This window comes from Nannobrachium achirus (genome assembly GCF_963921795.1).
Source record: "Nannobrachium achirus genome assembly, chromosome: 18".
Taxonomy (NCBI): Eukaryota; Metazoa; Chordata; class Actinopteri; order Myctophiformes; family Myctophidae; genus Nannobrachium; species Nannobrachium achirus.
The window spans coordinates 13,783,971-13,811,283 of NC_137825.1; the positions used below are offsets into that span (position 1 = coordinate 13,783,971).

General features: G+C 47.7%; 1 protein-coding gene across 7 annotated transcripts in view; it reads left to right on the plus strand.

Annotated features, from left to right (window-relative positions):
• LOC308303843 (ubiquitin carboxyl-terminal hydrolase 54-like) overlaps positions 1-27,313 on the plus strand; it is a 122,300-nt gene that overhangs the window by 47,999 nt on the left and 46,988 nt on the right. For all 7 annotated transcript variants that reach the window (XR_013963024.1, XR_013963025.1, XR_013963026.1 and 4 more), the window contains exons 6-10: positions 13,450-13,555; positions 17,990-18,136; positions 20,749-20,898; positions 23,973-24,156; positions 25,596-25,808. Coding sequence is in view for 4 of the 7 variants with exons in the window: in XM_080748337.1 (XP_080604463.1) it covers positions 13,450-13,555; positions 17,990-18,136; positions 20,749-20,898; positions 23,973-24,156; positions 25,596-25,808 (800 nt within the window). In the remaining 3 variants the exon portion in view is untranslated. The remainder of the gene's footprint in view (positions 1-13,449; positions 13,556-17,989; positions 18,137-20,748; positions 20,899-23,972; positions 24,157-25,595; positions 25,809-27,313) is intronic.

The window sequence follows — 27,313 nt, forward strand, 5'->3', positions numbered from 1 at the left end:
TTTCTTGTCATTATGTAGACACCAGTGTCTTTTTCTTGTCATTATGTAGACACCAGTGTCTCTTTCTTGTCATTATGTAGACACCAGTGTCTCTTTCTTGTCATTATGTAGACACCAGTGTCTCTTTCTTGTCATTATGTAGACACCAGTGTCTCTTTCTTGTCATTATGTAGACACCAGTGTCTCTTTCTTGTCATTATGTAGACACCAGTGTCTCTTTCTTGTCATTATGTAGACACCAGTGTCTCTTTCTTGTCATTATGTAGACACCAGTGTCTCTTTCTTGTCATTATGTAGACACCAGTGTCTCTTTCTTGTCATTATGTAGACACCAGTGTCTCTTTCTTGTCATTATGTAGACACCAGTGTCTTTTGTTGAGACTATGAAATCTTAACTCCCCGGGTCCCCATCTTTTAACCCATTTAGAACGGGTACACATTATTGTGTATCATTATTTTATGCTTTAACTATTGAAAAATAGCAGATATACAAGCTCACAGCGCGGCACCGAGTGTTGGCACCCGTGCCCTGTCAGAATCTGCATTGTTTGCCTTCTCTTATGGGCTAAAAGAGAACCTCCAGAGCAGTACGTCGATAAGGAGCATATTTTCAATCGATGGGGCAATTATTTTAGATTTCTCGCGCCCACCTTTGGAGTTCCATCAATGCAAGGTAACTACAGTACACAACCCAAACAAACCTCCACCAAAGGCAAGGCAAGGCAATTAAATCTTTTTACCGCATATATTTCAACAACAAGGCGATTCAATGTTCTTTACACAGAACCAGGCACGTGCACACATAGACATCAAAGGGGGCTTGAGCCTCTGCCCTTTTATCCGTCTGTCTCTCTGCCTTCCTTTCCATGCCATACCTGAAGGCAGCATTCAAGAGAACTGCCTCGTCCAAACTCTCCTGAACTTGAATGCAGCATCTTCTTATGTAGAAAGAATTGCCCTCTCTGTGTAGAAATCCATGCCGCTATACGCCACACCTCCAGTATTGACTTGATTATGCTTAGTTCAGAGTGGTGCCAAGCACCGAAAATAGCAGACCCGTTGTGAGCTTGGATGTCTGCTATTTTCAATATTTTCTCTAACATCCTATATGCACTTCCCTGCACAGTATACCAAGCAAAGGAAACACAATTTTACAATGAGATTATGTGAGGCATAAAACTAAAGAAGTAAAACATGTTACAGATACAGTTAAAGTGCAGAAGAGAACAGAAAAGAGAAAACATAACTCAATCAAAGGCTTGCGGCAAACAGAGACATCTTTTGTTTTAAAAGAAATGTGAGTGGCAGCAGACCTGCAGTTGTTCCAGATACAGTACTGTATGTGGATGCATAAAAATAAAAATAAAACAACAACTGGTGCTTCCCCCATTACATTTTAGTTTTAGTTTTGTTTTGTTCTAATCTAGGGAGTTAGAGAGGTGGTGGCATAGTTTTGTTCTTTTTCAGTTTTTCACGTGTGTAGGAGGTTGACAGTATTTCATGAGACCCCCTGGTGAGGTTGTTATGAGCAATTATGTATTCCCTTTGTATTTGGGGTTTCTTCCTGGAGGCTGACACCCTGTGTGTACCACCCACCATGACAACCAGGCATACTTAATGAACTGGTGGCTGTGGCCACATAAAAAACAAATGTGTACTCTTTCTGTACACTTTTTTGGAAAAGATCTTCCTCCTAGTATAATCACCAGTAAGACTCCCTAATCGGGAGATAAGCGAAAGTCAGGTCGCAGCATCATTTTAGGGCAAAATGTGTAGGAGCAGTGTCCAAAAATGTGTTTGAAAAAGTCGGCCTGATGGTGGCGCTATATGGGACAGATCCATGTTGATGAGATGAGTGTAGACATACTGTGTACCGATTTGTGTGATTTTGGTGCAAAATCTGTAAGAGCAGTGTCCAAAAATGTGTTTGAAAAAATCGGCCTGATGGTGGCGCTATATGGGACAGATCCATGTTGATGACATGAGTGTAGACATACTGTGTACCGATTTGCGTGATTTTAGGGCCAAATCTGTAGGAGCAGTGTCCAAAAATGTGTTTTAAAAAATCGGCCAGAAGTGGCACCTGATACTCATGTTTTAGGGGGGAGAAAAATCATGGCACTGCATCTTTAAAGCAAAGCTTTCCCAGCTGACTTGGGAGATGTGGATGGTTCATGATATTATCGTACAAGATCAGAAAAATGGATTTTGGCCACTAAAACCATTCAAAACATCACAGACCATTTTTTTTATAAATCAATTCTTAGACACACAGGAAGCTAAGCCAGTCCCAGGCTCCAGCCATTTAACCCATTTAGGCCTAGAATCAGTTAATGCTTTAACTATTGAAAAATAGCAGATATACTGCGAGCTTGTAGATCTGCTATTTTTGAAAAATCTTGTCATTTTTGGCAAATCTTTGAATATATCTTTTTTAAAAGCAAATATTTGTAACTCAAATATTTGCTTCTGGGGGGTCCCTGGAACAACATATTTTGAGATGGGGATCCGTGGCCAAATACATATCATTTTGGGGGTCCCCGACATGAAAAAGTTTGAGAATCACTGACATAGAAACATAGGTTTTTCAAAAAACCTTAGAAGGATTTAGAAGACACTTATAGAATCTGGTCAACATGTTCAAAGACTTGCATAGATTTTCATGACTTTTCAAAAATAGCAGATCTACAAGCTCGCAGCGCGGCGAGCTTGTATATCTGCTATTTCTTTATAGTTAAAGCACAAAATAATGGCTAAAGTGGTGACAAAGATACTGTATGCGTTCCCGTTCTAACTTGGTTAAGTAAATGTAACTGTTACTACTCGCCACTGATGGACCAAATCTCCTAGGAGTCAGTCTGCGATGAGGCTGAGTGTGTGTGTGTGTGTGTGTGTATGCGGGGAGGGGGGTGAAGAGGGGTGGTGTACATGGATGTGGAGTGGTTTTTGCTGTATGTCACTAAAGAGAACAGAGTGAACGTGGGCGTGAGACATGGAGGACCAGAGAGCGAGAACGCACTCTAATTGTTATCCTTCAAGGAATGCTTCAGCGCGTGCACATAAACACAGGCACGCACGCACACACACACACACACACACAGCCAGACACGCATGCATGCACGCACACAGTATACAGCACTGTGTGGTAAATGGTGCATTTATATAGCGCCTTTATCCAAGGTGCTTTACAGAGATTGTGCATTATTACATTCACCCATTCACACACACATTCATACGCCGATGGCGGAGGAAACCATGCAAGGCACCAACCTGCTCACTGGGAGCAACTAGGGGTTCAGAGTCTTGCTCATCAAGGACACTTCGACGCTAACTCTAGGGGAGCCCGGGGTCGAACATGGGAACCCTCCGGGAAGCCACTGCCGCCCTTATACGGTATGTGTGCCACAATATTAACTTGTATCTATATTTCTATCTTTCTATCTCTCTATCTATGATAGTGCTTTACTAATAAACTTGCCTTGCCTTATTTCTAATCCAAATCATTAAGAATTCAACCATATATCGAATAAACCGCAATGGCAGCCGTAAATTAGGTTTTCAGAAAAAGAATCAATACCAGTGAAACGCTGAGACAGCCAGTATATGAGATATGAGAAGTTAGCTTGAATTTTCTTTGGTCTACTGTCGATACAGCGTTCGTTTTTGAAGCGTACACGGTTTGTTTTTCCGTTACGCTTCATTTCGTTTAGTTGGTATTGGAATTGATCTCACTTTTAAACAACACAGTCCTTTATAATTCATCTCTTCAATGACTCCATTCTGTCTTCTTTTATGGACGCGGAGCGCAGCCGCGTATTTGAGGAAATTCTCTACATCAGGGGTCTTCAAGGTTAAAAAAACTAAACATTTAGGCCAATGACTTAGCTCAGAGAGAGAGAGATGAAGCAGTGGCCCCCGATACATACAGTATATTGTTTACAATTGTGTTATTGATTAATCTTTTTCATAGACTTTTTCCACAAGTGCTTTGCGGCAGAAGGTGGGCGGCAGTTCCGGCGTCGCGACGGTTGCATCTGCGACGCGCCGTGAGCTTGTATGTCAGTTGTTCTCTGGATGTGCCCCACTTATAATTCTGCTGTAAATTCCTGCGGAAACAGGTGGCTAGATGGCGTCATAGACTTGTTTGACAGCACTGTCATCAGTGTTGTGTAAACAACTTAAACCCTCAATACTTTAGTAAACTTGACCTTTGGCTCTATACTTGATCTTCCCTTTTATCCCCTCCAAACCTCTTTGTCAAAAATAGCCAATCTACAGTACAGGCGATCAACGCCTTGTAAGCTTGTAGATCTGCTATTTCCCCTCCAGAATATGGATGCTAGGTTCAAGTGCTGAATGTTTTTGGTTTCCACTCGACAGACACGATTGTATTCCATATCCAATTCCAATACGCCATATTGTGTGTCCTAAGTATGTAGGGATTATGTTGTTTATGTTTAAGTATGTATAGGGATTACGCTGTTTATGTTCTTGTGGTAATCTGGTGCGATCATCTCCGGGACACTCGGTAGACAAGACTAATCTGTGCGGAGGGGATTTCTGCCAACACAAAGTCTCATGTTTAAGCAACATGAATATGACAAATCAATACAACACAATTTACTTCCAAACCGCTAAGAGCGAGTCCAGGAAAAACAGAAGAAAGAAATCCCCCGGGGGTTCATATCGTGACTGTATTTGTGGAAATACACAAAAACCACTTAGTCAACAGAGGACTTAAAGGAGTAGTTCACCCACAACATGACTTCTCTTCTCTATTAATTACAACCCTTGTACTGGTGTCTAGACCAGGGGTTTTCAAAGTGGGTGACGGGGCACCCTGGGGTGCCGCGACGGCAGTCCAGGCGTGCCGCGAGATAATTTGATAATACTTTGAATTTATTTGGACACTTAAAAATATATTTAGTATCATTTTAAATTTGAAGTACAACGTTATTTTCAGTCAGTTCTAACCAAAATGGCTATTATCTCAACGTTTTCCTCACAACATAATCACTAAAATATCGTCACTGTCGGGCAGAAACCTTGTTTCTCCAAGTTTCAAATGTGTATGTCTTTTGGTAAAGCAAAGCCCTGCTTCATCATACAAGACTGTCGCACAAAACTAGTGAAAACAGCCGATCTACAAGCACACAACGCCTCGCGATGCGAGGCGTTGTGTGCTTGTAGATCTGCTGTTTTCACTAGTACATTGTATAGATGATAAATACAAAACGAACGTTTATTGTCATACCTCCAGACAAGGTCCCCCTATGGGATAACAGCGCCATCTGGCGCTGCAACAGAGTAAAACTCATAAGCTCCCGTACGAGAAATATCATTTGTCGGGAGGGCTGTCAATCACAAACGAGGGCACCGCCCCCGAGTGTATATAAGCCCTGCGGGCTATCATAACTTCCTCTTCCGCACCTCTGCTTACCTGCAACTAGAGTGTCGCGAACTCAGCCATATCTATACTATAATTTTGCGAATGTCTGAGTGAGTGAGTGAGTGTCTGTCTGTATGAAACAGCGTTTCTCCTCGGTGGCTGGAGCAATTGATCTGAAATCGCATCACCATCAGCATATGAACACACCTGACATAACTGTGAAGCCCGTTTGTCACTTTCACAAATCGTATGCTGTATAATAGCATTTTTATGGTGTATCTATATCTATTTAGCCTACAGTACCTTTTGTGACCACACATGTTAAGGGAGGGGCGCTGTTGTTCAGGCCATTAGCACAATCACACACAAACCCCCACACACACACACACACACACACGGGGGGGGAGGGGGGAGTGTGTGTGTGTGTGTGCAGGCGGGCGGGCGGGGGGGGGGGGGGGGGGGGGGGGTTCTGGCCCTGTTACAGATGTTGTCCAAAAATCATGCAGATCGGTACACAGTATCTCTGTAGCCGTTAAATGGAACGGGTATTTCTTACATTGATGCTCCTACATATTAGCATGCAAGCACCAGTTAAAGTTACTTTCCATCCCTCATATACTGTGTGCACAGTGCACATACCATAACCCACACACTGCACATCATTTCGGAGCTCATATCTTTGAACGGGTAAGGGCTATAAGTATAATTTTCTTTAAAGTTTAGCCTAAGCGTCGGCTAGGAAGTCGGCCACTGGCCTTTATAGATTATTCTCCCGTACGTTTTCTACTTCTATTCTTCCTACAGTTCGGTCTTTTTCTTCACTTTCGCTTTGAGTCTTTACTTCTTCTCTGTACGTTCTGCCACGTGTCTCCCTGCCTTAGCTTAGCTTCGCTTAGCTTCGGTTAGCTCACGATGGCAGCTCGTCGGCCCACAGTTAGCAACCTGCTAGCTAGGGTACCGAAGAAGTGCGGCCTTCCCAGCTGCAAAGGCCTCATCGCCAATGAAGATACTCATCCGTTCTGCATTGTCTGCATGGGGGTAGGACACGCCTTGGCCTCTCTGTCCCCTCCGGCCCCGGCCACGGGGGTGAACTGTACTGACTGCCTCCAGTATGATGTTCCAGCCCTCGAGGCCCGCTGTGAGATCGCTGGCGCTGGTTACGGCCTTCACACCACGGTCTCCGCCGGATCCCTCCCAGACACCTCTCCTCGTGTGCCGGACAGCGCTGCACGCCACAGCGCTGCTTCTCGCCACGTGGTTAGGCCTCCAGCGGCCTCGCCCTCAGCTAGCTTCGGTAGCCCCGTTGCTAGCGGGTCTGCGGCCCCTGTTTCCACTGCTGTTTCTCCGACGGGCTCGACTGGTGCCGTGCCCAAGAAGAGAACATGCAAGACCGCCCACGTTGCTCCACCGCCAGCTGCAACCTGGACCGTCCCCCCCAAAGAATTCCACCCTCTAGTCGTCGGTGACATTCCTCTCTCCTTCTCCGTCCCCCAGCTACGGGCTATGCGGCCACCTAGCCCCGTCTCCTGGCATGCTAGCGACGGAGACGAACCGGAGCTAGAGGACTACGACATGGAGGAGGTGGACACGGAGGGTGAGTACTCGGAGGAGGACGAGTCCTCTTTCCCCTCCGGACAGGGCGGAGGCGCGGCCAGGGTGGTTCCTCATGCCGAGGCTTCCACCTCCGCCGCGTCCTCCCAAGCCCCTTCTGCCTCTCTCCCCCCTTCCATGCCGGCTGGGGCGAGAGGGGCAGCGGCACAAGACCCAGACTCCATCCCCATGGACGAGCTCTCGGTGCTGGAACGTGCTACCATCCGTTGTGGCCTGGAGCTGCCGCTCGGAGACGCGCCACTCGGACCACGGGCTAGGATTCCCCTCCTTGGCCAGGATGTGGATTCCTCTCCCCCGCTTCGGATGGAAAAGCTCCCACTGGTCCCAGGCTTTGCAGAGGCCCTGCATTCAACCTGGACTACACACAAGGACCCCCCCAAGCTCCCCTTCCTGGTCGATTGCCGCGACGCAGAGAAGGCGGGAATCCCCTTGTGCCCTCCCATGGACAAGCTGATGGCCCAGTCCCTTGTCGGGAGCCTCAAGCCAGGTCATGAGCGGACCGGTCCTGGAGGCCGCCCTCCCCTCAATCTGGCCGTGGGTAAGAAGCCTCCTGGGTTTGCCATCCCCTTTGACGACAAGCAGTCTTCCAGGGTTAGGAACTCTTACAGAGCATCCGCGCTGGCAGCCAGGACGATGAACGCCACCCAGCTGCTGCTTTTCTCCACCAGGCGCCTCCTTAGCGAGATGCGGGAGGTGCCTGACGTGTTGGTGGAGGAAATGGACAAGTCGCTGCGCATGCTGATGGACCTGAATGTCCACGCAATCGAGTGGCTTGGACACGGCATGGATTACTGCATCCAGGCGGAACGTGCCAGGTGGCTGGATAAGGTAAAGTGTCCTGGCAGTTCCGGAGAGGAGACCGAGAAGGTCCTGCAAGACCTCCCCGGCCACCCTACCTCCCTCATGGGCGGTGGACTGGAGCTTCTCCGCCAGGAGGTGGCGGATAAGAAGATCACTCTGGAGCTCCTGGAGGCCACGACGGACCCCCAGGTACCCAGAAAGGAAAAGAGACAGGGATGGAGCAAGGCCCCTGGTCAGGCTGACAGGGGGCGCTCTTCCTCCAAGCAGGGGAAACAGAACAATCCCCCTAGGACCCCCTCTTCTTCCTCCGCGGGACCCCCTCGCACTGCAGCGGGGGCTCAGGCCCGCTCTCAATCCCGCCACCCTCCCAGGCACGGGATACCGGCCAGCTCCCACAAAGCCTGTGGGAAGCCGCCGCGAAAGTGACACTGGACTCTGGCGGGGTCCCCCTGAAAATTCAGGGGACCCCCCCTTGCAAGCGCAGACGTTTGGACAATATGAACAATTTTTCTTATGCAAAGAAATCAATGTTTATTCCTCCTCTGTGCTCTCCTCCAGTGCCTGTATTAAAAAGTGTGTTGATAAAACAATGCCTGTTTATTTCAAACCCACCTGCTTTAGTACAGACGACCCCATTTTGCATGAATTTAGCCAGTGTAGAGAAGTCCAGGCTGGAATTTCTTTCCACTCAGAAAAAATCGCTTCCTCCAGTCACGCAGACAGGTTACAAGCAGAATATTTCTCTTTGCAAAATGTTCCCAGACAAGCTAATTCCTATTCACAATGGTATGGTCTCACTAGTGTGCAATACCCCTCTGTCTCCACCGAGCGGCACTGTTATGCCGACTCTAGTTCAGGACAGGAGTTTGGTCTTAGCGTCAGGGAAGAAGCCAACACATATCACCCAGGGTCGGCCTCGTCTTCCCGCAAGGAAGCATATAAAGGCCTTAGCACAGGTTATAAACGTAAATACAATTCCCCGAGCCGGGGATTATGTTACTTATGCGATGAACCCTGTCCCCCGGGCTCCACGCTATGTGCCGCCTGTATTTTTAACAAGCGAGGCTTCTTGGAGGTCACGTGTTCGTCTCCCACCGGATACGGAAATAAGCGTACCGGAAACGGAAACGCTCTTTCCGCCGGTGTCTCCGCGCCTTCCGGCCCGGCGTCTAGCGGATACGGATACGTGCCCGGATACGGAACCTCTCCCTCCCGGCCCAGTAGTTCCGCTCAGGCGGTACAACCCCAAGGCTTCTCCGTTGCTCAGCAACACGTTAGCACAGTGTGCAGAGCAATGGAAGCGTTGCAATCCGAATCACTGGGTGTTTCGGACGGTGACACGGGGCTACAGACTACAGTTCGCGAAAATACCCTCCCTATCCAGCAAGGTTATTTATACTCGAGCCCGCGGCTTGAAAGCGGATGCCTTGAGGGAGGAGATAGACTCACTATTGCGCAAGGGCGCTATAGTGGAGTTATCACGCGACCAGAGCCGTTTAGGCTTCTGGAGCCGTTATTTTCTGGTTCAGAAAAAAGAATGGGGGGCTGCGTCCGATTATGGACTTACGTGCTCTGAACAAGCACTTGAAAAAGTTCAAATTCAGGATGCTGACGTCAGAGTCACTGATGAGATCAGTGAGACAGGGGGATTTCCACTGTTCAGTGGATCTGAAGGACGCTTATCAGCACATCCTCATTTATCCCCCACACAGGAAGTTCCTGCGGTTCGCCTTCGAGGGGCGCCTGTACGAGTACACGGTCCTCCCTTTCGGTCTTTCCCTGAGCCCTCGGGTTTTCGTGAAAGTGACCGAGGCAGCCATTGCTCCACTGAGGCATCAGGGAGTCAGGCTGGCGAACTACATAGACGATTGGATGATTTCCGCCGCCTCCTGCTCAGAAGCGGCGCGCCATACCAATCTGGTGTTGTCACATCTGAAGGCCTTGGGTTTCAACGTCAATTTTGGCAAAAGCATGTTGTCACCCTCCCAGCAGATTTCCTTTATAGGAATATCTCTGGACTCGGCCACCATGTCCGCTCGCCTCTCCCCGGAGAGGGTGGACAGGTTTCTGACTTGTCTCGGCTCCTTCCGACTGAACCAGGTGGTCAGGTACAAGGAGTGCATGAAGTTGACTGGGCTGATGGCGTCAGCGGTGCAACTTCTGCGTCTGGGCAGGTTTCATATGAGACCTTTCCAGCGGTGGTCACTGGCGCTCAGGATTCCTTCCCTGCAAGGGTACAGGAAGGTGACAGTCAGCCAGGTCTGCATGGACGCTCTGGTCCCATGGAGGGACCAGGCGTTGTTGACGAGTGGGGTCTCCATGGGCGAAGTGGTGTCACGCAGGGTGATCACCACAGACGCCAGCCGCTCGGGGTGGGGCGCCACCCACGAGGGGCGCTCAGCCAGGGGCCTTTGGACCCAGGCCATGTTGGAGTACCACATCAACTATCTGGAGTTAATGGCGATCTACTTGGCGCTCAAGCATTTCGAACCATTTCTCCGGGGTTGCCATGTCCTGGTCAGGACGGACAACACGGCGGCCCTGTTTTATCTCAACAAACAGGGCGGCCTCTCCTCGCGTACGCTGGATCAGCTGGCGCGCGAGATGACCCTCTGGTGCTTGCCTCGGTTGAGGTCCATCAGAGCCTCCCATGTCCCGGGCCTTCAGAACGGCGCCGCCGATCTGTTGTCCAGGGGGGAGCCTCGTTACGAGGATTGGTCTCTCCACCCTGCGGTGGTGAGGCAGATTTTCTCCAGGTTCGGTCGACCTCGAGTCGATCTCTTTGCCTCCCAGGAGAACGCGAAGTGCCCCCTTTACTTCTCAGTGAGGGGACCTTCTCCTCTGGGGACGGACGCGTTTGCTTACGAATGGCCACAAGGTCTTCTCTACACGTTTCCACCCCTGGAACTGATCCTTCCCACTCTGGAGAGGATCAGATGTTCCAACCAGGAGGTTCTTCTGGTGACACCATCCAGGGGAGTGTGGAGGTCTCTGATCACCCCACTGCTCTCTCGACCCCCTTGGCGGCTTCCCTTGCACAGGGATCTGCTGCGCCAGGCAGGGGACGAGATCTTCCATCCAGACCCACGGGGCCTAGACCTGTGGGTTTGGCCCGTGAGAGGGAGAACCTGCTCGCAGCAGGCTTCTCACCGACGGTTGTAGCCACTATTCAGAGTGCTAGAGCCCCCTCTACTAGGGCTGTGTATGATGGAAGGTGGAATGCCTTTTTGGACTGGTGTGAGCTACAGGAGCCACCTGTGGTGGCTCATATAGCTTCGGCCCAGAGGGTGTTAGATTTCCTGCAGGACCGCCTGGACCTTGGTCTGGCGTTCTCTACACTGAGGGGTTATTTAGCGGCTATTGATGCCTGCCACCTGGGGGTGGCAGGTAAAGGCCTTTCTAAAATCCCTGAGGTGGTCCAGTTCATGCATGGTGTTGACCATTTGAGACCTGTGACTAGAGCCTTGTTTCCTGTGTGGGATCTACAAGTGGTTCTTGAGGGCCTTTGCAAGGCACCCTTTGAACCGATTGGGAGGACCTCTTTGAAACATTTAAGTTTCAAAACAGCTCTTTTGCTTGCCTTGTCTACGGCTAAGCGTGTGAGCGACCTTCGTGCGCTCTCTGTGAGCCCTGATTGTATGAGGTTTCTCAATAATGACTCCAAGGTTCTTCTTAAACCTCATTTGAGTTTTATTCCTAAGAACCGGGTGGTCCCGAAGGAACCTGTTGTTTTGACGGCTTTCCATCCTCCTCCGTTTGCATCAGAGGAGGATAGGCGTCTTCATTGTCTTTGTCCAGTTAGGGCCCTGAAGGCCTACTGTGATAGGACGGTGGACAGCAGGTCTACTTCTCAGCTTTTCGTGGTCATGAATGCCCGTCAACGGAAAGCGGTGTCCAAGCCCACTCTGTCGAGATGGCTTGTGGATGCAATTAGGTTGGCTTACACCCGGTCTGGGTCTGAAGTGCCGGAAGCACTTAAGGCCCACAGTACTAGGGGTGTGTCTACCTCTTGGGCTTTGTCCAAAGGTGTCTCCATTGAGGAGATTTGTGCAGCGGCGAATTGGTCTTCGCCGTCCACCTTTGCGACCTACTATCACCTGGACGTTGCGCCTTCTGCTATGGCGCATACGGTTCTGGGTGCTGCTGCCTTTCCTACTATGTAGTGGGGCGGCTCTCTCCCCTTCCGGAGATAGCATGCTGCTGTCTCTAGGATACGTGGGGGGGGACCCTGAGTTTTTCCCTTATATTATTGCAATTTTATAAGGTGGACCTGTGTCTGCCCTTAGTGCATAAGGCAGGCCTCGGTCTGTCAGGGTCTTTTTCTGTCTGAACACGCCCAGGCCCTGTGGGTCTGGGTCGGATCAGTCCTGATAGGGGTCACGTCGGTTGACGGGACCTCCTTCCGGGTGTGGTCGGTGTACACGACAGTCTTGTCGGTTCATGGCTTCTCGGGGAGTGTATGAGTCCCATAGGGGGACCTTGTCTGGAGGTATGACAATAAACGTATAGGTTCCGGACGGAACCATGTTTATTTAATACCGGAGGACAAGGTCCCCCGAATAAAGCCCCTCGGTTCGCTAGTTGCGGGCGCAGAGGTGCGGCTTTAGAGGAAGTTATGATAGCCCGCAGGGCTTATATACACTCGGGGGCGGTGCCCTCGTTTGTGATTGACAGCCCTCCCGACAAATGATATTTCTCGTACGGGAGCTTATGAGTTTTACTCTGTTGCAGCGCCAGATGGCGCTGTTATCCCATAGGGGGACCTTGTCCTCCGGTATTAAATAAACATGGTTCCGTCCGGAACCTATACGGTTTTGGACATACAAGGTTTCCACCCGACAACGACGATATGCTATAAATATAAGGTGCTGGGAGTGAAAATTATAATGTAGGGGTGCCTCGGATAAAAAAAATGTATGGGGTGCCCTGAGACAAAAAAGTTTGGGAACCCCTGGTCTAGACATTTGAATCTTAGTGTTAATCTCTACAAGGTTTTGGCGAACTTTACGCTTGATTTTATTATCTTAGTAATCTTTTCATAAACATGTTATGTTTTCAGTCGCTATAGTTTAAAGTATGCATTTGTAGATGAGATCTCCTCAGCTGTTTTATGATTATACTGTTTAAAGGGATAGTACTCTTTTTTCCTATCGATTATTCACTTGAATTCATGTATTTCTTTTTTTGTTTTTGTCGCATTCCTACAGTATTAAGCCAATAATTTTGATGACCAGCAGTGGTTCCCTATGGAGACACAAAGAGCCTGCTTTGTTCCCTATGGAGACACAAAGAGCCTGCTTTGTTCCCTATGGAGACGCAAAGAGTCTCCTCAAATTAATGGCTTAGGAATGTGACAAAAAGAAACAGAGAAAATATTTCCATGAACTCAAGTCTCCATGTTGTGAATAATAATGATAGAAAAAAAAATAAAGTCATTTTGGGGGGTCTTTACGTTTCAGTCTTAGTTTCCTCAGGTCTGTGCAAATTATGTGTCCCCCCCATTCACAATGTCTATACACGTATGTGTGTGTGTGTGTGTGTGTGTGTGTGTGTGTGTGTGTGTGTGTGTGTGTGTGTGTGTGTGTGTGTGTGTGTGTGTGTGTGTGTGTGTGCGCGCGTGCGTGTGTGTGCGTGCGTGCGTGCTCCAGTAACCAGGCGGTGAGGATGCTGGAGTGCAGAGAGAAGCCAACGCCTGACATGTTCGGAGAACTGCTCCGCAACGCCAGCAACATGGGAGACCTGCGCAACTGCCCTGTGAGTGTGCACGCACACACACACGCACGCACGCACGCACGCACGCACGCACGCACGCACACACACAAACACACACACACACACACACACACACACACACACGCACGCTCATGCATATTGATGTACTGACACATAATAAGACCACACCCCTCTACTGATGGTTACAATTATGCATTGACACGGGCACCCTCTGTCCTAGCGGTCCAGCCGCATACCGCCTACGGTATGCTGCATGTGGCTGGACCGGTAGGCAGCATACCACATACACTCTGATGCCTGACGGCGTTAATTTTTGCGGGTTCGAATCCTGATCCCGACGACCTTCATTTGCTGCGTGTCTCTCCCATGCATCTCTCTCTCTCCACATTTCCTGTCAGTCTACTGGCCTATCAATAAAGGCACAAAAGCCCCAAAAACAAAAACTAAAAAATGATGCATTGACACAAGAAGAAGACCGCGGACACTTTTCGAGCAGGCCCTGAGAGCCTGTCCCATAGAGAGAGAGAGAGAGAGAGAGGGGTAGATAGATAGCTAGAGTTGGTGCAGTTGGTGGTGATGGTGAACGGGGTGGGGGGAATATCTCGGGAGGACATAGAGAGAGGTTGAACTGGTGTTGTTGTCAGCTTCAAATGGAGAGCACAGTTCTTTTCATAGAGGATTTGTTTTGTACACAGACAACGTTGCCAGATCCCTGGAAATGCATGAATTGTTTGTTGTTACCAACGTCCGGCGGGAGTGAAATTGAGAGAAAGAGAGAGAGAGAGAGAGAGAGAGAGAGAGAGAGAGAGAGAGAGAGATGTTCACTTGTGTGCTGCAGAGCTGTGTCAGTCCTGCGGCCACATGGGAAAGTGCTGCCGGTTGAAAAGACCCAGCACACCCACTGCTCTCTGCCAAAGTGTCCACACAAAGAGCCTCTTCTCTGGGCATCGCCAAAGCAGCTGCCCCCCTTCCTCCCCCCCCATCCCTCTATCCCTCTCAGAGCTCCCCTCTGCATCCCGGCTATGAACACCATTAGCTTATTCACGGTGTGAATGCTGATGGCCATTCTGCTGCTCCTCACTAGAGCGCTGTTAGTCTCTCTCACAGTGCTGGGAAAAGTGCTAAATGTCTTTACTTGAGTACTGTAATTGTATCATTAGAGGCCAGGTTATGCACATGCATAAAGTGAATGGTAAATTGAGTGGCGTAAGTGAGTTTAACGTTGTTTAATGCGGGGAAAAAATGGCGGTTCGGCGATCATACTTTAATTGTTTTATAGCAATTACAGCATATTGACAGCTCGTCATAGGCGCAACGGACAACCTAGTCATAGGCAGTAAAAGAGTAGAATAATTGAAAGTGAAAGTGGCATTGAAAGTGGCATTTAGCATTGAATTTGGGAAAAACTAAAACACAACAAATGTTACTTTTGTTGAGCTATTTACATTGTTCTTGTATGATTTATTTATTTCATTCAGTTGTCAGTTTGTGGATTTAGCCAATAAAAGCAGATTTGCCGAGGGGGGTTGAATAATTTTGAGTACAACCGGTATGTTTGGGGCCCTAAACCATTGGACGCTTCACAGAGCAGAACAGTAGTGTTTTGATATTGATTCTTTGGCATACAGGGAGCCAGTGTAAATATTTAAGAACTGGAGTGATGATACCACTTCATTGGTAGCTGTAAGGACTCGAGCGGCAGCCTTCCTGAATCAACTGATCAATACTTTGAGGAAGCCCAACGTTACAACAATACGTCTACTGAAGATGAATGCATGGATTGCATCTGAGAATCTTCAAGCTGCGAGGCGTTGTGAGCTTGTAGATTAGCTATTTTCGGCAAAGAGGTTTGGTGCACAGGGGAAAAAGAGCAGACCAAGTACAGAGTGAAAGGTCAAGTTTATTAAGTATTGACGGTTCAAGTGGTTAAATATTTGAAAACACAAATTGACATGAATCCAAAATACACTGATGATTGTGTGGTCAAACGATGAAACTATATGGAATCTATGAAAAGGTTGAGGGGGTCCCTGCTTCATCTCTCTCTCAACTAAGGGGTCCTTGGCCTGAAAACGTTGAAGAGCCCTGCTATAAGTTAATAAAGTGGTTCTCAACCTGACCTACATGATGATAGTGAAGTGACAATTTAAGGATTTTTAATACCTTTTTAATACCTAAAAATAATAAGAAGAAAAGAAAAATACCATTATTGCTTAAAAATGAAAATAAAACTATACTATATAGTATAAAACCTGATCAAAACATTTGCCTGTACTGTAGCTTGTAAAATCTGCTATTTTCACAATATTTGCAAAGTATAATCGTCAGTGTTGATTCATGCATTTTGTAACTCAGAGAATCTACAATGAACGAAACGAACAAATGTTGTGTAACACAATGTTGTGTAACAGATAGCGTGCGTGTGTGTGTGTGTGTGTGTGTGTGTGTGTGTGTGTGTGTGTGTGTGTGTGTGTGTGTGTGTGTGTGTGTGTGTGTGTGTGTGTGTGTGTGTGTGTGTGTGCTGTTCAGCCCCATGCAGTGATCGTCCCTTTCAGGGAGCTGACAACCAGGCGTTGGCAGAATACCTTCCTGCCTTCTCTGTGCTGCCAGCGCACGGCAGCCCTCTGCCCGCAAAGGCACATTGTGTGTGTGTGTGTGTGTGTGTGTGTGTGTGTGTGTGTGTGTGGGTGTGCGTGCGTGTGTGCTGTGTGTTGTGATTGTGTATTCTGGCAGAGTGTATGGTTGCCAGGGTGTTCTCAGGCTGTTTCCGTGCTCCCCTCTGCCAGCCCTGGATGTGTGTGCGCACGCGCGCGTGTATGTGTGTGTCTGTGCGTGCGTGTGTCTGTGTGTGTATGTGTGCGTGCGTCTGTGTGTGTATGAGCAATGCGCGTGCGTGCAGGTAGGTTTGTGTGCATGCGTGTATATAGAGAGGGGGTGCATGTGTGTGTGCTGTGTGCATGCGTGTGCATGTGTGTGTGTGTGTGTGTGTGTGTGTGTGTGTGTGTGTGTGTGTGTGTGTGTGTGTGTGTGCGTGCATGTTTGTACTTGTGTGTGTGTACATGCACCAGCTCTGCGGAGGGTCATGACTCAAAGGAAGGATTCGGAACACATGGTTCTGAACTTAACAGAAGGCCCAAGGGACAAACTGTCCCCCCCTTCTCTCTCTCTCTCTCTGTATGTCTATATGTCTCTCTACCAAGGGACAAACTGTCCCCCCCACCCCCCACTGACCCCCATCCAAGGGACACACACAGCACACTGTCTGTCTGTCTGTCTGTCTGTCTGTCTGTCCGTGTATCTCTCTATCCTCTGGCCCTCCTGATGGCTTTCATCTCAGTGTCGTAGATGTCACACTGTGCAGGTTCATGTGACAGTGCGCGCTTGTCTGTGAATGTGCGCGCGTGGCGTGCGCGCGCGTGCTCTGTCAAACGGATCGAGGCAGGGTTTTAGCAATGTCACACTCTGTCCCTCAGTGGCACAGGATGAAAAACCCTGTTTGATCACGCTTCTCTCTCTCTCCCTCTCTCTCTCTCTCTCTCTCTCTCTCTCCATCCCTCCCTCCTCCTCTCCTCCTGTCCTTCCTTCGCTGTGATGACTAAACTATTCAGGGACCGGTCGAGAGAGAGATCCGGTAGAACTAAAAGACAAGGCACTTTTTGTTTGGTTTTGTGGTGGAATTCAGATCAATCAATGAGACAATGAGGAGACAAGACAATGTATTAGGTAGTGGTGGTCAAGTTTATGTAACATGATATCATGGACAGAAGTATAGTTTAACACTCTGGTCAGTGGTAAAGTAGTTCTGTCCCGAGGCATTGTGAGACACCAGAGTTATACTGTGTGGCTCCAAGGCCTCTGGGACGGGCTGTACCATAACAAGATAGGCTTTACCAAAACAATAGTTACTGAAATGGTATTGTGACATGGGACATTTTGCATAATGAGTACTTTCTACCTTTGGTACTTTAAGTACATTTTGATACTAATATTTTGGTATTTACTCAAGTACATTTTTATTTCCAGACTTTTACATGTAAGGGGAGAATCCGCTGGCTGCAAAAAAAGAGTACAAAAAGCACAAAAAGAGTTTATCAGCTGACAGCCATAATTTGGTGTGACCCTACCCTAACAGAGTATTTCTACATTGCAGTATTGATACCTTTACTTGATGGGTAGTCTTTAAGGTGGTTGTGTTCTCTCTCTCCCTCCTCATCAGAGTAACTGTGGGGAGATGCTGCGGATCCGTCGGGTGTTGATGAACTCTCTCTCTCTCTCTCTCTCTCTCTCTCTAACAGAGTAACTGTGGGGAGATGCTGCGGATCCGTCGGGTGTTGATGAACTCTCTCTCTCTCTCTCTCTCTCTCTCTCTCTAACAGAGTAACTGTGGGGAGATGCTGCGGATCCGTCGGGTGTTGATGAACTCTCTCTCTCTCTCTCTCTCTCTCTCTCTAACAGAGTAACTGTGGGGAGATGCTGCGGATCCGCAGGGTGTTGATGAACTCCCCAGAGATCGTGAGCATCGGTCTGGTGTGGGACTCGGACCACTCGGACCTGGCCGAGGACGTCATCCACAGCCTGGGCACCTGCCTCCGCCTGGGCGACGTAAGGACCCCGCACCACACTTAGAACCACATAAAAATGTTTCAAAACAACGACTTGTGTCGTGAAAATATCATCTACAAGCACAAGATCGGCAGAGTGGTTAAATGGATTTTGATTCTATATTAACCCATTAACAACACAAATCTTGTCCCTCCCTGGCAAGACATCATTTCAGATGGGGTGCCAATATAGCCAAATACACATTCATTTGTGGGTCCTCGACGTGAAAACATCAGAACCAATGATGTACAATACAGTACACCACCCCCGCAATAATAATTGTCATTGTTGAATGTGATTTAATATCACGCTACGGAGGTGAGGAGACTGACAGGACTGTGGGCTATAGGCGAGATGGAAGACAAGAAGCGCTGCAACACATTAGATTATATTCACACTTCTATTATTCATAAACATCCATGGCAGCATGGCAGCGCGCGCCTCTCGTGTCACAGCGTGTTACGCGTCATGTGTGCGACTTGTGTGTGTGTGTGTGTGTGTGTGTGTGTGTGTGTGTGTGTGTGTGTGTGTGTGTGTGTGTGTGTGTGTGTGTGTGTGTGTGTGTGTGTGTGTGTGTGTGTGTGTGTGTGCATGTGTATGTGTATACATCATATTTGTATGCCTTCATACTCACTGTGTGTGATTGCACTGCAGGCTTTCTGTTTTCCACGCGTGGAAACCTCATATGTCCAAAACTGTTACCTCTCAGGATTCCAATAACAACAGCAAAAATGGGCGATCTACAAGCTCAAAGGGTGCCACGACCGTGTTCGCGCCACATCCACGCCACCTTCGTGCCGCGTCTTGAGCTTAAAGATCGGCTATTTTTGCTACTTTTGTGTGACACTTGAGTGGGGCATTAATTTAAGAAAAAAAAAAAAACATGTATTGAAATATGGAGATACAAGGTTATCTGCCAGACTATAAGGGAAACAGAAGAAGTACGGACATCCTATAGCACTGTGTCTTTAAATCCCCCATGGTTGTCTGGCTGTTTTGGGATTAATTGTCATATTTTACTGATTACCTTTAAGGCACTTCATAATCACGCTCTGGCTCCTAATTACACTCTGGGAGTTATTAACCCCCTGTGTGCCAGTGTGTGGTATCCGCAGAGTCGAGGCTAAAGACAAAGCACCCATAGCAATGAACCTCCTCCAACCCTGTCCAAAATACTGCAGCTACTGTATAGCCTAGCGCTCTTACTAGAGCCAGAAAATATGAGCACATCACCCCTGTTCTGGCCTCACTGCACTGGCTACTGTGGCTTTTAAAGGACAACTCTGCCCTAAATCACTTCTAGGCTCATTTTCCTACTTGCTGTATGTTGATCCAAAAAGACTGGGGTCTATTAGGCAGAAATGCCCCTGTTGTCCAGTTTCTCCAGTAGAACTCAGCAGCTCTCATAGCTTAGAGTGGAGCCTATTAAGCCTATCACTTTTACACTATTTGTTGTGTTCAAAAGTGATTTTCTTTTTCATGAATGTGTTACTAGTTGTCATTACTAACACATCCATGCCTTGGTTGTCCCACACAAGCCACCACAATCTCATAAATAATGTTTTGGGGTTGAGCATTCAGCACAAGTGCCAATCAAAGTGACTGCACTGGCCAATCACAGGGCATCTTTTCCGGGACTTGGCAAAACACATAAAAGCATAACATCTGTTTAGCAGAGTGTGATGGCTTGTGTGGGACAACCATGACATGGATGTGTTTGTAATGGAGCCACCCCTCAAGGACCTCTTATTAAGGGGTCCCCTCAAGGACCCCCACTGTGAGAACCACCGGCGTACATATACGAGGTGTCTTTGCAGCATCCCAGGACTTCGGCGTTGCGTGCATAAAACGATTAGCGTTCCCGCCAGACAGCCAGACGCACAACGCTGCATCTTAATAATCTGGGCTGGTAATATTAATGTGGGCAATATTAGCAGAGATAACATCATCCATTCACTTTCTTTATGCCTCTCCATCGTAGCGGTTAGGAGGAGCAGTAAATCTCTCTGATATTCTCCATCCCTTCTCTCCTCTGATGTCTCTCTCTCTCTCTCTCTCTCTCTCTCTCTCTCTCTCTCTCTCTCTCCTAATTCAATTTTCATTTCAACTCAAAGGGGCTTTATTGGTATGAGAAAGCGTAGACCTACAGTACGTTTACATTGCCAAAGCAGAAACAAAACATGTACAATGAAACGGGAAAACAGAGCTGGGGTTGAATTTTAAAGACATGATGCCATGATTTCCCTCCTGTTACGACGTCCCCCTTGGATCATCACCTAGACCAGTGGTTCTCAACCTTTTCAGGCCGCGACCCCCAAAATAATTGCGAGCGAAGGGTGCAGTTTACCATGAGAAATGTCACAGCTTGTCCGTGTAGACAAATACCGGCAAATCTTTTAAATGTATTTAAAATTTTGCGCGAAAAATCTGCTGTTTTTTCAAATGGACTGTCTGTCTGTCTGTCTGTCTGTCTGTCTGTCTGTCTGTCTGTCTGTCTCTATCACTCATCTGTCTCTGTCTCTATCACTCATTTCTTGAGTCACTTATTTTCTTCCCCCTCTGGCCGTCTCTCTCTCTCTCTCACTTTCTCTCTCTCTCTGTCTCTCTACCAGTTGTTCTACCGCGTGACGGAGGAGCGGGCGCGCCAGGCAGAGCTCTACCTAGTGGGCATGGTGTGTTACTACGGGAAGCACTACTCCACCTTCTTCTTCCAGACCAAGATACGCAAGTGGATGTACTTTGATGACGCCCACGTCAAAGAGGTCAGAGCACCGACCGGACGGTGAAATCTACTGAACCAGAGCTTTGATTGCTGTCATGGGTGTCGCACCAAATTCTGGGCCCCGGGTGCAAGGATTCACTGTGGGGCCCCTCGCCCTCGCCCCAGTGCTTTAACTATTGAAAAATAGCAGATATACAAGCTCACAGCGCGGCACCGAGTGCCGCGCTGCAAGCTTGTAGATCTGCTATTTTTGAAAAATCACGGAAATCTTTGAATATTTCAAATCCTTCTAAGGTTTTTTGAAAGATCTATGTTTCGATGTCAGTGGAGCTCAAACCTTTTCATGTGAAGGACCCCCAAAATGGTATGTATGTATGTATATCTCCAAATATTTAGTTCCAGGGACCCCCCCCCAGAAGCCAAATTCAAGTTACAAATGTTCGCTTAAAAAATACATATATTCAAAGATTTGCACATATTTTCGCGACTTTTCAAAAATAGCAGATCTACAAGCTTGTATATCTGCTATTTTTCAATAGCTAAAGTATTAAATAATTAAGGCCCCTCCACCACCTTGGGCCCTAGTAACTCAGTCCCACTTTCCTACCCCTTGTGACACCCCTGATTGCAGTATGACAGTGTGACGTAATGACCAGCAGATCTGTGAATGAGGAGTGGGAAAAGAAGCTGACTGACAGCTGACTACAGCTGGGCGGGGCTTGTGTCCTGCATAAACTAACGCCGAAGCCTTCATTTGGAGTGTAGGAGTTGAAGCATTAAGCCATTTAGGCCTAGGATTATTGAATGCTTTAACTATTGAAAAATAGCAGATATACAAGCTCACAGCGCGGCACCGAGTGCTGCGTTGCGAGCTTGTAAATCTGCTATTTTTGAAAAATCACGATTTTAATCACGATATAAAAGCAAACATTTGTAACTCAAATATTTGCTTCTGGGTGGTCCCTGGAACAAAATATTTTGAGATGGGAGATCGCGGCAAAATACCTGTAATTTTGGGGGTCCTTGACAAGAAAAGGTTTGAGAACCACTGATTTAGAGGAAGGATTTAGAAGTCGGGTCAAAGATCGGGTCAAGGATATTCAAAGACCTGCACACATTTTCAAAAATGTTCAAAATAGCAGATCTACAAGCTCGCAGCGCGGCACTAGGTGGTTAAAATCTAACGCCACTCGGGCGCGTTCCAGGACTTTGAGCATTAAATTGTGTTTGACTGGGTTCCACTGTGTGTGCACGCGGGGCCTCAGTGTAACTGTCATTGGTACACGGTGGAGGTGTCAGTCTGAATTTAAGGGGAGTGAGCGCAGAACAAAGGCTTCTGGCGAGCTGTCTTCTTCACTTGTAGTCTGAAAAGGTTTCTATTGGTGAGGAGCGTTTTAGGTACACACGCCTTCATCGTCTTATCTCACACAACGAGACAACATCTTAACTAAGCTGTTTAACACAGTGGCTCTCAAACTTCTTTGTGCCACATTTGTGCCTTTGTGCCCCCTTTTGTTCGGAGAGTTGCAGTCATTTTTGGGCTGGGCGTTATTAGGGATGATGGGACGATAAGCGATATTATCGTTTATCGTGATGAAAAAAACACTCATGATAATCGTATTGTGGAGATTTAATTTATCGTGATATCGTCCTCCGTCATGCACTGGGATCAATTCACCTTTTATTTGCCTAGCTGCATATCTGGTACCACTTGAACCCTCAAAAGGTAATATACTGTATGTACTTGATAGTCTTTTTTTTCTCCACTCTCTATCAAATGTCTTTGCCAAAAAATAGCAGATCTACAAACTCACAACGCGTCGCAAAACGCGATGCGTTGTGAGTTTGTAGATCGGCTATTTTTTGGCAAATGTTCTGCCCCAGGATAATGGATTTTGATTATGGCGATAATATCGTAAATCGCGATTTCTTTTGACACAATACTTGTGATATGAAATGTTCATATGGTCCCATCCCTAGGCGATATACAGACAGGCTAAGCATAATACTGTCAGTGCAGTTTGTGCAGATGGCGGACATGAGGATGTCCGCCTGCTAACAGTATATCGTCGTTGTTGGGTGGAAACCTCGTATCTCCAAGTTTCAAATTTGTACGTTCTTTCGCAAAGTAAAGCCCTGCTCCATCATACAAGGCCATCGCACAAAAGTAGTGAAAACAGCAGATCTACAAGCACACAACGCCTCGCGGTGCGAGGCGTTGTGTGCTTGTAGATCGGCTGTTTCCACTAGTTTAAATCATTTTTAAAATGATAAATGCAAAAGGAATGGTTTTGGACATACAAGGTTTTCACCCGATAACGACGATATGTTTAGACAGGCTACTGTGACACAACTGTCTGAGTTTTTTACATGAAAACATTTGTAATGTACACGTACAGTATGTTGTCCATGGAGAGAGAAATGTGTCGTTTGCTGTTTCACATGTCGTTGCCCTGTTGCTCCACACACTCCCTGTTTTCACTCTGAAGGTCACATGAGTCTGTGTCATTAATAATCATAATGATGACATCAGGGCAACGGTAATCAAACACACCCTGATGACATCAGGGCAACGATAATCAAACACACCCTCCCAAACTAGAGGTCATGTTTGGCACAATGATGGCCCTGCTCTGTAAAAAAAAAGAAAGGAAAAGGTGTTCATTTAACTCAGACAGGGTGCAGATGTAACCAAAGGGTCCATTTGGTTACATTAGTACACTCTCTCTGAGTTACACATTGATCTGTATTGACTCTGTATTATTGGAATTGGAAACCTCATCATGTCCAAAACTGGTTATTTTTCAGGATTCAAATTCAAAAACGGCAAAAGTAGCAGATCTACAAGCTCACAACGAGCTTGTGGACAGAGAGAGAGCAGGGGTGGGCAACTATATTTCTACACTCACTCCAGAGAACCATGTTGTATTTTATTTTTTCATAATTAATGCTCTACTTCATCATTCTATGTCGATGTTGCTATGTCACAGCAAAAATAGCCGATCTACAATCTTAAAAAAATCAGAAGCAACTACCAATATTCATGACTTTATATAGGTCTACTTATATTCTTATAATGAAATATTTCCCTCCATCCCTCCCTCCTCCCTCCAGATCGGGCCCAAGTGGAAGGACGTGGTGTCGCGCTGCATCAAGGGCCACTACCAGCCGCTGCTGCTGCTGTATGCTGACCCCCGCGGGACGCCGGTGGTACTGCAGGACAGCCCCTCGGGCTCCAACCCCCAGCTGGAGATCCAGCAGCACTGCAGCAAGGCTGGCTACGACAGCGAGGACTCTGGTATGCATGCTTTTACACTACACTACACTACGCTACGCTACGCTACGCTATGCTACACTACGCTACGCTAAGCTACGCTACACTGCTGCAAGGCTGGCTACGACAGCGAGGACTCTGGTACGCATACTTGTACACTACACTACGCTATGCTACACTACGCTATGCTACGCTGTGCTAAGCTACGCTACACTGCTGCAAGGCTGGCTACGACAGCAAGGACTCTGGTACGCATGCTTTTACACTACCCTATGCTACGCTACACTACGTTACACTACACTACGCTACGCTATGCTATGCTATGCTATGCTATGCTATGCTATGCTATGCTACACTGCACTACGCTACACCATAGACATATAAAGCTAGACGCCTCCTCCGACAGAGAGGGTTGGTCAAAGAGGACTGGCAAGCTTCCTGAATTCTGAAGGACGCTTCCTTGGGCGTGACAGAATGGGATGCTCGGTAGGCCAATCAGATGCGGGACTGGCACTGGACTGGCGGGACTCCCTCTTTCTCACTGCAGGGGGCAGTGCACAGTTCTGCACCACCAGTCCTGTTTGACCAGTCGCGCCAAATGAACTGCAGCGGCAGAGGAGGTATCTAGCTTTTTATATCTGTGCGCTACACTACACTGCAGCAAGGCTACGATAGCGAGGACTCACACTACACTACACTATGCTATACTATACTATACCATACCAGTAAAACTCCCTAATCGGGAGATACGCGACCATCAGGTTGCATACACAAACTTTAGAAGGTAATGGTAGCCAATCAGGAGGGAATATGGGAAATGGGACATAGACATGGCCATAGACATAGAATGGGAGACGCCAGGGGGCATGGTGGTGCAGTCGGTAGCGCTGTTGCCTCGTGGCTAGAAGGTCCTGGGTTCGATTCCCGCTGGGGACGCTGTGGGTGCTGGGATCGTGTTCTCTCCTCCGTGCCCTCACCCTATGGTGGGTTGGCAAAAGGGCCTTTCTGTGTGGAGTTTGCATGTTCTCCCCGTGTCTCCTAGGGTAGGTACCCAAAAAAAAACATGCAATAATCCTGGAGGGGAAAGGAACTGGTTGGAATAACGTGTTCCTTCCACACGCTACGTCCAACCGCGGAAGCTCCCCCTGTCAGGTGATAAGAAGCGGCCTGCTCACTTCTCATGCAATGAAGGAACCCCAGGTTGGCAGCTTAGGCAACAGTCTCTGTCTGTCTGTCTGTTGGCTTCGCTGATCTTTCCGCTTTGTATCTTCCCCCTTGTAACTCTCTCTCTCTCTCTCTGCCTCTCTCTGGCACATCTTCTCTCTCCTTTCTTCTTTACATCTGCCTCTCCCCCTCTCTCTCTCTCTATCTCATCCCCTTCTCTCCCTCCTCCCCCTTCCCTTTCTCTCTCTCTCTCTCTCTCTCTCTCTCTCTCTCTCTCTCTCCCTCTCTCTCTCTCCCAGGTCGGGAGCCCTCCATATCCAGTGACACCCGCACAGACTCTTCGACAGACAGCTCCAGCCACCGAGGCTCCCGTGGTCCTCGCTCCTCGCACCACCAGTCCACCGGCAGCCATCTGTCCAACGAGTCCCAGACCACCGTGGTCTGCAACCACCAGGGCGGCGGCGGAGGAGGGACCCCCTCGCCCCACCACGGACCCACCGGCGAACACACAGGTGAGGGTCCGCCATGGCGGGTTAACCATGTTAATCATCAGTGTAACAAAAGATGTATCTGTCAGTCAGTCAGGGTTTCATTACTTCAACGATCGTTAGTGGCTTAAACCCTCTAGACCCATTAAACCCGGGAAAGTGTCTGTGCCATTTTATACTTTGGCTTTTCAAAAATAGTAGATCTACAAGCTCATAACAATGGGCTGCTATTTTTGAAAAATAATTTGCATATCCTGGGGCTCTATTTTCGTCCATGCCTCTATCCCCAAACTTTTTTGCAATGTTTTACTATTTTAAATATTTCAAATAGCTGATCTACAGTGTCTATGTAGATTGGCTATTTGAAGTATTTTAAAATGTTTTTCAAAATAGTAAAAAAGGCAAAGACGTTTAGCTAAGGCATGGACGAAAAAAACCTTTGCTTATGGGCAAGAAATCCTTTGAAGAAATCCTTTGAGAGGGTTAGGGTTAACCTCTTCGCCAAAAACAGCCAGATCTACCAGCTCTACAAGCTCAGGAGCTTGTAGATCGTTGTGATCCGGAATATGGATGCTGCCGTGGGGGTTTGCGAGTGGATATCAAGAAAGATACGACGATAATAAATCGCAGTGCGTGATAGGAAAAGAAAGGGATTACATCTTATGACAGCCGGGCCGCCGAGAACAACGAACGAGCTGAACGAGGGAGTGAGTGAGTGAGTGAGCATCAGGGGAAAGCACGAGTCAACAAATAAAGAAAAGTAACGTGTGTGTGTGTGTGTGTGTGTGTGTGTGTGTGTGTGTGTGTCGTGTGTGTGTGTGTGTGTGTGTGTGTGTGTGTGTGTGTGTGTGTGTAGGAAGGAAGAGGGTATAAAAATAGCGTGTTTAGCTGCTGCTCTCAGCTGGCCAGTCTGAGCCAGTCATTCTGACAGACTCTGGCATCTCTCACAGACAGTCAGACACGCTGCAGAAACAGGAGAGCTAAGGGAAACTGCAGCGAGCGAAATCCTTTTATGCATCTGTCTGTCTGTCTGTCGGGCCGGAAACCTCGCCTGGTCAAAATTAAACTTCTTCATGTTTTTATTGCGACCGTTAGGGAGCAGTTTACTATGAAAACCTCCACCGGCCGTCCGTCCGTCACACGTCACACGTCACACCTTTGCCCTGCTCATATCTCCGCATCAGTATGACATCACACCACATGTGTACACAAACCTTTGTGTACGTTGCTGTGGCAACAGTCTGTTGTTGCTGGTTTGTTAGTGTACGTTAGCAACCACCTTAGCAACCATGGTTTTACCCTAGCAACCAACTGTTTACCCTAGCAACCAACTGTTTACCATAGCAACCATGTCTTTTTACCCTAGCAACCAACTGTTTACCATAGCAACCAGATACGCAGAGCAGGGATCTCCATATATGGGCATAAACAGGTGACATCACACTGATGTCAGATACTCAGAGCAGGGATTTCTCCATAATATATGGGCATAAAAGGGATTCTGTTAGGGATCTCCATATATGGGCATA